Raw genomic sequence first — 14,638 nt, 5'->3', positions numbered from 1 at the left:
TCTTTTCGAATTTATTGACTATCAATCAAATCTGGATTAAAATGTTCTAGACTGAAATCTAGAAAATTTTACCTTTTAATCACAATCATCAGTTTTTAGTAGCCGTTTACAAGGTTGCTTAAAGTCTTAGACTTTCACTTAACCTCGCATTTCAGACAAGGTAACAATGTAAGTTTTTTATATTTTAAATTAAATGGTCAATAATTTTATCCGTTACTCAATTTAGCAGTACATTTTCTCTCTTCCCATAATAATTTTCATTCATCTCAATATAAAATACACAAACACAATCCCAATCAATTTGTAGATTCTTTATAGAATTAAACTCTAAGTTAAATGTTTCAGTTAAATGCAAAGAAATACTTCATAGTATTTCAACACCGCAATATCAATTATTTTCAACACTTAGAGATGTTTAATTTAGTTCCAAACTAGTATATATTTCAAAGAAAATAAAACACTTGCAAATCATTATTAGCTTTGAATCTAATAATTTTTAGTTGGTGCAATTTAGCCGCATCACACTCAGTTTTTTTTTTTTTTCTTAACTTTTAACCATTACAGTTTTTTCCTTCACAGTTTCCCAATCTATGGCTTGTGGACCCTGAGAGATCACTGGTCCTTCTGTTAAGGACTGAGTTAATGGGTACAAAGTGGACGATTTTGTTTAACATTGTACCTAAAAGCCTTCAATATGTCCTTTTCTAGCTAGATAATTCCTACCTGCTAGTAAGTAAGCAAGCAAGTCCTCATTACAGTAGCAGTGTGTGTGTATAACTTATCTCGCATTTCTCCTTTCTGTCTCACTTCTTGCTTCCGTCTCCTGCTGCTGGCGTCGCTGCAGCTGGTCCTCTCTCTGTCTCTTCTCCTGCTCCCTGTCCGTCCAACTGCTTCCGTAGTCACGGAAGCAGTCCGACAGAGGGGAAGCTGCCATGCACCGGCGCCTGGTATTATAACAAAGTTCAGGTCATAGAGCAGCCCTCATAGTAGGTTGGCACTTTAAGTGTTTGAATGTGTGTTTGAATGCGTGAATGTCTGAATGTAGTATGAAGCACTTTGGGATCCTCTGGACTTGATAAAGCGCCATTTACCATTTCACCAAATTAATGTGTGACAATAAAAATCAAAAACAACTGATTTAGAAGGGGATATGTTAGGAATTTATACTGAGATTGATCTACATACAGGGGACTGCACTAGATTTTAGGTATGGGTATCCTGACAGACTACACTAAAGTTTGTTTTGAAAAAAAGTTTATATTTTTGCAATCCATTGTGTGTAATGTTTTTGTTGTGTATTTTCAGTGTGGGACAGAAGAGCAAGGAGGGTTTACTTGCAGTCAGGCTGAAGCTGGATGAAAGAGAAAAGATCCAAGAGGAGCTGCAGGTTATCCATGCGTGGCTCGAGAATGCAGAGTGTCTGCTGTCAAAGATGGAGCAGAGAAGCAGCACACACAAGCTACATGTAAGAATTGACTCTGAAACAGCTACATGCATACAGCTAGTTTTCACTGTTGCTGTTTTTACACTAAACCAGAAGTGTACTTTATTCATACAACTGAATAAAGTGCATGTGTGTCTACTTTGAACGTGCTTGACAACAAAGCTCGATTCTGATTGTGAATAATTTAAGTAGCTCAGCGCCAGGAATAGCGCACTCAATCTTTCTTTCTTCATCTCCTTTTATGGAAACTTTGGTTTCTAAAAGAGTTCAGTTTCCCTCTTTCCTCAGTTTGTAGTCAGCCACATAATAGGAATCACTAATATTTTTTTCTGTTGTACTGGCAGATCATTCAGTTGATTATTAAGAAATAAGAAATATAAAAAAATAAAGAAATAATAAACTCACTTGTTTCTCAGCCAAGGATTAAACTGTTAATCCCCATGTTAAACATATAGTTAATCTAGAGATAAAGTACACTCTGTAACAATTATAGTGGTTTAACATAAAATCGAGTAGGTCACCCGGTTCTAAAAATAGCTTGTACACAAATAGTAGATTCCTCCATTTATCTATAAACTGACCCTTTATTGAAATTAAGAGTCTTACTGAGTCAAATTAAGAGTCAAAGTGTCAGGATCTGGGGTGATTACGTTTTATCAACGTCCAAATGAAACTTCGTCCAGCGGATGTTCAGGAGGATGTTTCCGGACTCAAAATTGACCACCATTAGACTTTCGGCGGACTTTCAGTTGAATGTCCGCCAAAAGTCCGCTGACTACTTTCAGCGGACTTTCGCATTTTATTCAAAAATAAAAAGCTATATAATGGTTATTATTTATTTATACATATGTACCAAAAAGACATTAATGAAACCTTCTTACAGCAAAGTAAAACAGCACAGTATACATTTTAATACAATGGGCTTTTAGAAAAGACATTCACAATAATAAAAAAATCAAAGCAAAGTCAGCATTTAAGAACCACCCACTGGTTAAAAATATAATTTTAAAATAAATATTTACACCAGAACTGATTTTATGAGCGTTGACACATGCACAAAACAATAATAATAATAAAAAAAAGCAAAAAGCAAACCAGACAACCTTGAGTAGGCCTGTCACGATAACAAATTTTGCTGGCCGATTAATTGTCTAAAAAATTATTGCGATAAACGATAATATTATTTCAAGACCTTTTGACACTAATTTAATGGAATTGACGAAATAATGCCTGCGATTTCCTGCCATAGATACACTTTATTTTCAAAAGAACACATAACACTGGAACTGATAAACTAAATAAACAAAACAACCAAAAACAAAAATAAAATGGATTCTCTGTCTCCATGAACAAAAAACTTACTTGAATAAAAACTAAACATAAAGCCAAAGTGGAAATAAATACTGCATTCAACCAAAAGAGTGCAGATTATGAAATCTGTATACTATTATTGCCCTTCAGTAATCACTACATTTAAATAGAGAAGATGGGCACATCCGACTACCTAATGCAGTAGTTCACACTACACGATTTTTTGTCCCTATTTTCCCCTTATGACAATAACCTTGAGCCTTCTTAAAACTGTTTTGGTGTTCTGAATCTGATCCTTGGTTCTTTGGTACAGCCCCTGAAAAACAGACCATATATATATTTTAAACTGAGACTTGTATTACAGAGAAATATTTTATGGCTTTATGAAACAAAATGTTTCATTGGCTACAGAGAAACACGCTTAAAGTCCGGCTATAGGATAATGTTCAACAATTCACACAATTTTAGACTGAAAGGCACATGAGATTCTGCGACAGACTGGCGACCTGTCCAGGGTAACCCCCTTCCTCTAACCCAGAACGTTACCTGGAGAGGCACCAGCAACCCTCCTGACCCCACTAGGGACAAGGGTGTATAGAAAATGGATGGATGGATGGATGAGATTATACTTACTAAATATTTCAGTCACCAAGGGCTGGTGAGCAGAAAGACTTCTCTTCTCTCTCCACCCAGTCTGAATAGATCTCTGCTGCTCTGCTTGGTGGTTTGTGAGGATTTTGGATAAAATGTTGCAGACAGCAGATCAGGTCCCTCAGAGATCCAGCTAAAAAAGTAAAACAGAGAATTTAAAAGTCAATATTTAAACAGTACTGCACCTGATAGAAGGAAAGAATAATGTTAAGAGAAAGGCTAATTATGTTTTCAAAAAAATTATGCACACTTTATTTCTGAACATCTCCTGATTCCAGTTTTTGGTTCAGGACTTCTAATTTCTCTGCAGTGGAGGCTGGAAGGCCGAGCTCATCCAGTGAGTCCATCTCTTCAGCAGAACCAGTGACTGTCAGCCGGGTCAGAACGACTCGCAGCATCCTGGGTTTTCCCAGGCCAACTTCTTCACCTCCTCAAGGCTTTGAAGACATTACACAGAATGCTTCAGTCTGCAAAGAATTATATATATATATATAAAATAACAATTCATTACAATGTAGACTGGGGGTCTTTAGCCCTGCAGGTCAGGACCTTCTGTCCTGTTTTAGATGAGTCTCTGCTGCAGCTCACCTGGATTAACACAGAAAAACTAAAACAGACAAAACTCCTCCACACAAACCTTTATTTGCATTTAACTCTTATTCATGTCGTCAACTAATCAAATCCAATTACAAATATGATACATACACAAAGTGTAGTCACTGTTTTTACATGTTGGTTAACTTTTCCTGATAGAAGAATTTCCGGTTGAAGGGAGTCGGTTAGTGGAGTTACTGGTTGGACTAAACAGCTACAGGTGAACACAGAGCAGCTGGTGGATGAGATGACGAAGGTGGAGGTGGAGGACATGTGGGAGTGAAGGTGGAGGACAGATGGGAGGCTGTGGCTGCTGGTCATGGGGGAGATTAGCCTCAGAATCTATTCAGATTCTAAGGCTTTTCCTCAGAATCTGAATAGATCTCAATTAACCTGTAACAAAAGCATTTAATTATAAACATGCATAAACATCAGCATGATTTATTTAATTAATCGAAGCTTTGTCCAATAATACTTGATTGTCATGTATTTCTAAGTGGTCTGTAATACTGTAGTAAAGGCAGGTGATTTAAAAAACTCCTAATCACATTGAAGCAACATAAAGGGATCAAACTGAAACTAACCCTAACCCATAAACATCTCTCTCTCTCTCTCTCTCTCTTTCTCTCTCTCTCTCTCTCTCTCTCTCTGTCTCTCTCTCTCTCTCTTTGCAGCTAATAATCCTAATTACTGCCTTACAAAAACCTTTTACCTGATCCTCTTGGGCTTCTGCTTTGAGGTCTGACATCTTCAGCCAGGCAACATTTCTGTCTTACTTTCAAGTTGTCACCTGAAATTACATATGAGAAAAAACAATCATTACTTTAATCAGATATATTAAAGGAAACATTCACACACAAACATAAACACAATAATGTCCATTAAGAAAGAGTATTACCAACTCTGAGCGTCCTCTTCATCAGAAAAACAGTGTCTTCAGTCAGAGGCTGTAACACAGACTGCTACAGGAGGTCCTTCCTGCTCACAGCCATCAGCATCAACAACTCTTTGAAGGACCTTGAAATAATAAGATGAACATTAGATCTAATTGGCAATTTAACTAACACTGAATTAAACAGAACATCACCCAGTAGTTTGTGCTCCGATACCAATGAATGTTGTGCTATTAATATGTCCAGCTGCATATTATTTTGTAGTTGATGATCCAGAGAGAAGGAAAAGACAGACAGTGTATACAGTAGCTCAGGATAAACCACAGGCTCAGCAACAACATGCTATTATGGATCAGACTGAACATTTAGACTTTTTGTTCACCCACAAGAATCCATCAACTAGTTTACAGAAATTAGACAACTTCAGTGCTTACTGGTCCTCTCTGCTGTCAGATTCCACCTATGGATTAAAAAAATATATTAAATTCAAAAATATTTAACTGATCAAAAAGAAAAATTAAATGGTGCAATTCCCATTACCAGCTGCCTCTTCTCATGGCTGTGTTGCCAAATGTGCAAATTTGTATTGCCAACTTTGCACATTTGGCAATACAAAGTATTAATGCATTTATTTTCTTTAATCTGACTTTTTAAAAAGGACAATGTAGACCTCAAGCCTACTCATTTAACTCTAACATTCCTGTATTATAAAATAAAATAAAACGTGTTTCAACTGTTCAACGGTTAACCAAATATTAACACCATCTAATGGCAAAACATAAATATCACACCCAATACATACAATCCACTCATCAAAACACTCACCTTGTTCGCTCATCAACCAAGCGCTAGCTAATTGATTGTCTAGACCAGTGTTTCTCAACCTTTTTCGGGCTAGCGCCCCCCTAGCCTTTATCCAGGTCCCTCACCGCCTCCCACCAAAGAATTTGTAGGCTACTTGCACTGATAATTATTTTATTATTAATGTTATTATCATTATTGTAGATGTTTTGAATAGGCGCACCGATTATGTTTTCCCATACACTTCAGCGCGCCTTACGCTCCTTCACCTCGCGCACATAACGGGGTAAATGTAGCAAGTTTTGCCCTAAACGTATCGGCGTCTGGAGGAGGGGAGTGGTGGGGGCGAGCGTATGTTTCTACGCTCCTTCGTGGGGGGCGCCGATTTATGTTTTCGCATCCACATGAATAATGTGTAGTTGCGCTCCTGCCCATGACACTTCAACAATATTATTTTACCTTTTATCTGGAAATAGTGTCTGTTTATTATTGCCATACAGTCTCTGTATTAATTATTGCACGAAAGGTCTTGCCATACCAGTTTATTCCTCTGTTTACTTTAGTTTCTTAGTTTATTCTTGCATTTTGTTCTTCATTCATTTCCATTTAGTTTCCTTTGATTAGTATTATCCTCTCGGTTTATTGCTATGTCCACTTTAGTTTCTTTCCTGTTTCTAGATTTATTTGATCGTTTATTGACCACCAGTAATATTCATTCATCACCTGCTGCGCTTCCTAGTCGTCATGTGTTTCACATCATGTGTTGATTTTTCACTGTTCAGCGTCGGATTCTCTGTTTTTATGCCATAATTCAACACAATCTAGTTCTTCGCTCCGTTTTGCCCGCTTCTCATGTTTCAGAGTTTTGCGCAATGTGCGCGGCATTTTATTTATTTATTTTTTTTAACTCCCTAAGGTGCAGGGCGGTCAGGAAACATCGATGGGGGAAAGGCAGTCAGACATAAACCTTTTAAAACAACGGAAACAATTTCGGTATTTGATTATTGAAATTTAAAAGTGCTGTGTTGTTCTATCACACCCGTTTCATGTCGGACCACTTGCAGCACCGTGTTAACGCTATAAAATGAACGCTCTCTATCGTGGTATCACCCATGGAGGGATTTCTTTATTTAAATGGGTTTATTTTTCAGAGGGATACAAAGTCGTGATTTTAGTAATTACATGTTTATAAGAGCGATTTTCTGCTGTCCTTCCATGGAAGCGGGCAGCTTTCACGGAAATAAAAAACTTTTTAATATAAATTGCTGCTTTGACATGATCACAGAACTGCCAAAACATATGTAGCCTACATAAATGCAGACAAAGTGAATCACAGCAGCGTCATCAGCTGGTGTAACGCTGAACTGATGCGGAGCGGAGCCATGAAGCTACAAACACTGAATAGAAGAACAACTGCCATCGATACCGTTGCAGCCAAGCATGATTTAATGTTACACAATACAGTTTTACCAAGTTGCTCAAAGTCTAAACTAGTATTGTTGTGGATTTAAAGTGTAAAGTTTACCTTCGACTAAACGCCCCCCTTTTGTAAAATGTCCGCCAACGCCCCCTGCCGTCCTCTGAACGCCCCCTGGGGGGCGGTACTGCCCACGTTGAGAACCGCTAGTCTAGACCTTAATTTGACTACTCCTTAATTATCTCCTTTTTATTGCGACCCGTGCGCTCTCTCTCTGCATAATGTCCAAGAAGTTAATTGTCAGTTATTGTCTGCAGTGTTTTGTCAGTCACTTAGGAACCTTGCCCTTTAAAGCCCTTTCAAAATAAAAACATCGGCCGCAAAACAACAAATACCTCTTAGTTAGATGAGGAAACAAAAAAAATACTAATAGTCATTTACAAGGAGAAATCTGTCACAAAAATATTAGTAGCGCCATCATCTGTTATTAGATATATCTATTAAATGTGACTTAAAATAAAGATTAGAAAACTGATGTTTGATCAATTCTCCATGATACAAATCTATAAACAGTTTAGTTTCTGTTAGTTCTGTCAAGATGCAAGAAGGGGCAAATTTCTATTTATATTGGTCAATCGTTTTATTTTACATATGCTGTAGGAGCCGTAGTTTGACGACTGTTGTAAATATCACCACATTTTGCGAACACAGGGGATTAGCTCAGTTTTTGTCGCTTATTTTTAGGAATTGCAGCGGCTGCAGTGCGCCACAATAAAGGTACAATAAAGCTGATAAACAGGTGAAGAGCCAAACTAGACAGAACCACTTCTAATTGTTTGCCAAGCCAAACATCCAATAAAAGTTCCACCAAGCCACTACTAAGGCACTGGGGTTATGTTTCTCGACACAGGCAAAACAAGGTTCAATGTCTAAACTTATTGATTGTTCTTGGTGATTTATTTTCCTCTTTCACCAAACAATTACAGAGATCAAACTTTCATTTGTTCTCATGCTACCACTCTTGCTCTGGTAAAAACCATCGGCCCCAAACCCAAATGCCTGCTGGTCCTTCACCAGGCTGACCCACATTACTTCCTCTCTAAATTTAGAAAATAAATAAGAAAAATAATAAAACAAAAAATAAATAAAATCAACAATTATCAACCTACAAATAAACTCTGTAAATAATACAAAAATGTTTTATTTAAGAATCCATTCATCCATTTTCTAACACCCTTGTCCCTTAGTGGGGTCGGGAGGGTTGCTGGTGCCTATCTCCAGCTAACGTTCCGGGCGAGAGGCGGGGTCACTCTGGACAGTTCGGCAGTCTGTCCAGTAAATTTAAGAATTCAAATTCAAAGAATTCAAATTCAAAGAATTCAAATGGATAAAGAAAAAAATAGCTCCAACAACTTATATTCCGCCTTTTCTCACTCTGTATGTCGGTATTACACACGGCCCGTAGCCATGGCAATCGACAAACAACAGCTCAACGAGCAGATCTCTATCTGCTCGTTGAGAAATGACCGATCAGGGGAATCAACACCAAAAAGCAAACATTTCACACACAAAAAAGTAGCAAAAACACTAAAACAGAACATCCAGTCTGTTACATTATGTTGTCAGGCTTAATGTCTATATTGCAGGGGCCACCAACGCGGTGCCCGCGGGCCCCCTGTCGCCCGCGGGCCCCTTGTCAGTCGCCCGCTGGACAAGTTCTAAAAATAGCCATTCTCATAAGGGAGCATTGCCAAATAAATTATGTAATATTTTTACATTGAAGTAGTAAAATTTGTTTATATTCAGAATAAAATAAAAAAGCTAATTATAAAAAAAATTTAAAATGTAAATTTTTATGCATAAATGTTATCGGAGGGCAGCAGCGCCTGCTGCTCGCTCTCTGCTGACCTTAGAGTGGGAGCAGCTCTAAGGTCTTTTTTTTTTAACTTGAAGTAAAAAAATAAAATAAAATTATGAAATTTTAATTATCGAACCCTCTTTACAATTAACAAAATTGTGGAGAAAAAATATATATATTATGCGTCAAAACATCTTGTACGTAGCGCACATTTGAGTCTGTGGGGTCAAAGGGCACCCAAAGCTTAAATCTTATTGGTCAGTTTGCTTTTGTTTATTTGGCGGCTCTGCGCTTTTTCTGTAAGCTAACACTGAATGAGCGGAGTTTGAACCTCCCGCAGTTCTAGGAGCGGTTCGGATTCCGGTTGAGCTTTTTACCGTGTTCGGTTTTGACGGGTCGCCGGTTATGAGGTTTGACCCGCTAACTGTCCCGAACCGGACAGTTAGCGGGTCACCCGATAGCTGACATCTGCCGCTCCTACTTAGCGTCCTCTGCACGTCTGACACCTGAACCTGGATCAACATCCTCCTCTTTCCGTGGATCACAGGTCGGCTCCGCTTCCATGTATTTATTAGTATTTCGCATCGTTTGTGTTAATAAGGGTTCGCTGCTTTAGTGGTTTAAGTTTGCGCTGGTTTTGTGCGACGCGCACATGATGCGCATTGGAGAGATGCGCACTTACAGGTCAGGTGCAGGGATAGTTTTGTGCTACCTTATAATCTGTCGGACATTTTTTCACTGCACAATTTGTTAATAATAAAGAGGGATGATAAAAATATACAACAACTTTTCTATTTTTTTATTTAAAGGAAAACCTCACAGCGCGCCCAGCAGCTGCAATAATCCAGACTGTCAGTCACGTGTGGGAAATTTAGAATCACACAGAAAAGCTAAGAAAGGGAATCAAACTTAAAACTGAACTAAGAACTTCTTATCACATAATAGCAATTAACCATAGCTGCCATGGTAATAATTACTGATAACTATTGTGAATAGTCCCTAACATTAATATTATTAGACAACATAACAATATGTATTATTGTTATAAAGGCTGAGCCAAGAAAAGTAGCCCTTCGTGTTGCTCTGGACCCCTGAAGTAGCTCCCAGGCTCAAAAAGATTGGTGACCCCTGCTATATTGTGATTATTAATATGTTTTCGCCTGACTACAGCGGTGGTGGAATAACTGATTTAAACAGCTGCTCTACTGATGACTTGGTGGGCAGGTTGTTTAGTGCTAACGCAGTGGTTCTTAACCTGGGTTCGATCGAACCCAAGGGGTTCGGCGGAGCCTGTGTCGCGGAGGTAAAGACACACTTGTGTAAAGTTGTCATCACAGTTTGCCATCACTTGCTTGCAGAGGATCACGTTACATTGCTTAGCCAATCAGTGCTGTGGAGGAGCACTGATTGTTGAACTTGTGTCTTTAATGGGGTATATGCCACCAGAGGTGGTGACATATTTCCGTTTGAATTTATGCCACATAGATTGGTTCCTGGTCCTGCTTGCTCCTGTTGTTTTTACCCAAAGCTGCAAGATCTGTACCATGAAAAAGACGCAAAACTTAAAATATCTGTGAGCTACGGGTACAACAACTGAGTTTTTTGGTGTGCAGTTGTGTCCAGTAATTAGCCGGTACCATCCAGTGCTTAGTTTTTTTCATTTTCCTGCTGATATCAAGGCAACAGCGGACTGTAGCCAAGACTTAGCCACTACAGCTAACACACGGTTTGTAGCTGCCTGCTATTTCAAAGATTGAGGATATTGAAGATCCAGCGTCAGAAATGGGAAGACGGAGGTTAAAAGGGAGCTGTACGAGCTTCGTTCACTGGAATAATTTGTTGGAGGAAAATAATGCAGGAGGAAATTCACTGCAACGGGAACAGGCTGAGAACAGAGGCAGTGATTCGGCACAAGGTAAGTCAATATGTGTGTTGATGTTTGCGTTTGCGTTATACGGAGTATGAAATTATTTTTAGGCAACTCCTTAGCTTTTTTTATGTGACAATTATATAAAATACATTTAACATGCAGTCGAAGCGATACCGAGCAGGTAATTTAAGAATAGCCGAGGGCAGCAACGCTTCAGCCCAAACCAGTCAGTCAGATTAAGGTCCAAAACCTTCGCTTTACAGCCGTTTAAGTGGCACCGACCCACATAAAAAACCCACAGAACAAATGGTACATATTAAGTATTTCCCGAATCCCGAAAATATGACATCTACCTTTGCTGTTTCATAATTATAATCCACGTTAGAGTGAATTTTTCCACTTGGCTGCTATAATTTGTTCTTGCGTTACACAACGTAATTTCTCTTCCCCCCCCCTCTGAGATTCTGCTTAGAACATGAGGTTATGACTGCATTTTGTTTTTAAAATGGTAAATTTAGGTTTGCCTCGACTTTTATAAACTACTGCCTCTTATATGCATAATTTTTTGTATTATTGTTGGTACAGATATTAGGCGAACACTGTGCTTTGCCTGCTAGTAGTTTAAATTAATTTCAGCTGCACACTTTCTAGAGTATTCAGATTTTAACATGCATTTTCTAAGTAGTATTTTAGTTCACTCTTACTCAGTAACTTCAGTGTTGTTAAAACTCTGAAACTTTTTTTTTTGCAGTTTCTTTGTGATACTAGAACTATTTCACTTACACATTTAATTTCCTGAGATATTGTCAATTTATTTTCAAGCAGAACTCTCAAAAACAGCTAAATATTAGTTTGGATTACGTTGTGCAGCTAAATATGGACACTTGTTACTTTTTTTTCTTCATTTTTCAGGTTTGCATGTAACACCTCGTGATGTGTTTCTGGGCCTTGATTGAGCTTCTGTGCCGATTACCTTTCCACTGTATCCAAGCACCTGGACCAGCTGACGGCATCCATCAGTCCACGGCCTGCCGGATCATCACAACGTGGACTATCTTTTTATTTACAGTACTTGACTTTTTATTTACAGTACTTGGTTAAACTATGATCTTGAAACCGGAGCATCAGATATGCAAAAATCTACCTGCAGACTTTGTTGGCTACCCTGACACTGCAGTCATCCTGGACGGGGCTGAGCCGGTCTTCCTCTCCTCCAGAGTGACGAGTTTTCATCACCAGTAAAGGCAAAACAAGTCTGATGTCTGATTAGCTGCTAGGAAGTATATTATATATTCACTGTTCATTTTGCTATCCTGTTTGTACCCACAATAAAATTTTATCTCATTTGTAATTCTCTACATTTCACAAACTTTTTCCCCTTTTCTCAGTGTTTACGTTATATCAAGTATTTGCATGTAGATCAGGAATTCAAGTGAGATGTTAAAATGCAACACATTTAGGTTATTCCAGCAAAGAAATGTGAATATTAAGTAATATGTTGTTAGTCATATAATTTAATATGCTAGATAAGGCTTGATGATGCAAGATTTTTTTTCATACCAGATTTGATTTTAATCGATTCCTCCCGTCCTCAATTTCTATAGTAAAATCGCAGAAAATATTTTCAAAAAGTGCCTTTATTTCAACCATCTGTTCTGTGAGTTGTATAAGGGAGCATTACGGTCAGGATGCAAGAAATTTTAATTGCAAGAATGCAGTCATCGTTACAGCAGAATAAAGATGAAATTTTATAACAGTGTCTGAAAATTACAATAAGTCATTTTAATGAGAAATAAAGATTCAGATTGATCTGATGTCATGATCCGTGTTTCTGTGTGTTTATTTTTTTGTTTTTCTTTGTGATCCTGTTCCCTGTGAGTCCTGCCTCTGCGTTTTCCCCGTGATTGTCTCCCAGGTGTGTCTCGTTCCCGTGATTACCCCCATGTGTACTTAGTCTCACCTGTTGTCTGTGTTCCTTGTCGGGTCCTTGTCTATGTTTGTCAAAAGTACGTCTTTGTCTGCATCAGTCTGTCCGTCGCCCCAGTTGTACTGCTAAGTCCTGTGTCGGCGTCAGCTCTAGTGTTTTCAGTCTTTGTGGTCAGTTGCTACCGGCATCTAGATGTGTGCTTGTCTCTCGCCGTGCCGCCTATCCTGGGCTGTTACTGAGCTTTATTATCAATAAATTAATCATTTCATCTAAATCCTGGGTCCCGCGTCATCTCCTCACCATCAACCACCACCCACCCTGACAGAAGGATCCGACCAAACTACGGTGAGGAACGGCTTTACCATCATGGGCCCAGAGACCTGGAGCGAGTAGACGGAGAAGGATTACCTCCCCCAGCCTCTGCTCCGCCCGAGCTCCCAGCCTCTGCTACGCCCGAGCTCCCAGCCTCCGAGCTCCCAGCCTCTGCTACGCCCGAGCTCCCAGCCTCCGAGCTCCCAGCCTCTGCTCCGCCCGAGCTCCCAGCCTCCGAGCTCCCAGCCTCTGCTCCGCTCGAGCTCCCAGCCTCCTGGCTCCCAGCCTCTGCTACGCCCGAGCTCCCAGCCTCTGCTACGCCCGAGCTCCCAGCCTCCGAGCTCCCAGCCTCTGCTACGCCCGAGCTCCCAGCCTCCGAGCTCCCAGCCTCTGCTACGCCCGAGCTCCCAGCCTCCGAGCTCCCAGCCTCTGCTACGCCCGAGCTCCCAGCCTCCGAGCTCCCAGCCTCTGCTACGCCCGAGCTCCCAGCCTCCGAGCTCCCAGCCTCTGCTCCGCCCGGCCCTCCAGCGCCTGCAGCAGCCGGCACTCCGCCCGAGCTCCCAGCCTCCGAGCTCCCAGCCTCTGCTCCGCCCGAGCTCCCAGCCTCTGCTCCGCCCGAGCTCCCAGCCTCTGCTCCGCCCGAGCTCCCAGCCTCTGCTCCGCCCGAGCTCCCAGCCTCTGCTACGCCCGAGCTCCCAGCCTCCGAGCTCCCAGCCTCTGCTACGCCCGAGCTCCCAGCCTCCGCGCTCCCAGCCTCTGCTACGCCCGCGCCCCCAGCCTCCGAGCTCCCAGCCTCTGCTACGCCCGAGCTCCCAGCCTCCGAGCTCCCAGCCTCTGCTACGCCCGAGCTCCCAGCCTCCGAGCTCCCAGCGTCTGCTCCGCCCGGCCCTCCAGCGCCTGCAGCAGCCGGCACTCCGCCCGAGCTCCCAGCCTCCGAGCTCCCAGCCTCTGCTCCGCCCGAGCTCCCAGCGTCTGCTCCGCCCGAGCTCCCAGCCTCTGCTCCGCCCGAGCTCCCAGCCTCTGCTCCGCCCGAGCTCCCAGCGTCTGCTCCGCCCGGCCCTCCAGCGCCTGCAGCAGCCGGCACTCCGCCCGAGCTCCCAGCCTCTGCTCCGCCCGAGCTCCCAGCCTCTGCTCCGCCCGAGCTCCCAGCCTCTGCTCCGCCCGAGCTCCCAGCGTCTGCAGCAGCCGGCACTCCGCCCGAGCTCCCAGCGCCCGCAGCAGCCGGCGCTCCGCCTCCTGCGTCGCCGCCCACCGCGGCTCAAGCGCCGCCTCCGACGTCACCATCCACTCTACCGCCCACGAGAGGTCCGCCTCCTGTGCCGTGGTCGGCACCCGGAAGGTTTTTTCTGTGTTTGAGTTCCTGTTTGGATTTAGTTTTGTTTTCTGGACTCTAGCCCACCGGCCGTCGCCCCTCCGCCCACCCTGTTGGGTTGTTTTTTTTTTGGGACTGTTTTTTGGACTCTTGCCCTCCTGCCGTGGCCCCTCCGCCCACCCTGTTGGGTCGTTTTGTTTTTGGTTTCTGGTTTCTGGACTTTTCTGTTGGGCGTCTGGTAGCCGCCC

At 41.8% G+C, this 14,638-nt stretch overlaps 1 protein-coding gene and 2 long non-coding RNA genes across 18 annotated transcripts in view; 2 read left to right on the top strand and 1 right to left on the bottom strand.

Moving 5' to 3' along the window:
- LOC103458067 (nesprin-1-like) overlaps positions 1 to 14,638 on the top strand; it is a 56,591-nt gene that overhangs the window by 12,801 nt on the left and 29,152 nt on the right. For 13 of the 16 annotated variants that reach the window (XR_014085947.1, XR_014085946.1, XM_081603639.1 and 10 more), the window contains exons 6-7: positions 1,306 to 1,465; positions 3,717 to 3,743. Coding sequence is in view for 14 of the 16 variants with exons in the window: in XM_081603639.1 (XP_081459765.1) it covers positions 1,306 to 1,465; positions 3,717 to 3,743 (187 nt within the window). In the remaining 2 variants the exon portion in view is untranslated. Of the gene's footprint in view, positions 1 to 1,305; positions 1,466 to 3,716; positions 3,785 to 14,638 lie in introns of all 16 variants that reach the window. The other 3 variants (XM_081603643.1, XM_008398616.3, XM_081603644.1) reach the window with 2 other exon arrangements.
- Positions 3,451 to 11,526, bottom strand: LOC145550101 (uncharacterized). Its single transcript, XR_014085948.1, has 4 exons — positions 11,193 to 11,526; positions 4,899 to 5,017; positions 4,713 to 4,790; positions 3,451 to 3,539 (listed from the first exon to the last, which is right to left on the bottom strand). It is a non-coding gene; the product is annotated as an uncharacterized LOC145550101 (long non-coding RNA).
- Positions 3,793 to 12,658, top strand: LOC145550102 (uncharacterized). The gene is made up of 2 exons (XR_014085949.1): positions 3,793 to 10,884; positions 11,752 to 12,658. It is a non-coding gene; the product is annotated as an uncharacterized LOC145550102 (long non-coding RNA).

The sequence above is a fragment of the Poecilia reticulata genome, chromosome 22 (genome assembly GCF_904066995.2).
Source record: "Poecilia reticulata chromosome 22, P_reticulata-male-v2, whole genome shotgun sequence".
NCBI classification, from domain to species: Eukaryota; Metazoa; Chordata; class Actinopteri; order Cyprinodontiformes; family Poeciliidae; genus Poecilia; species Poecilia reticulata.
The sequence above is the reverse complement of the archived record's forward strand: the minus strand, read 5'-3'. Positions and strand labels throughout refer to the sequence as shown.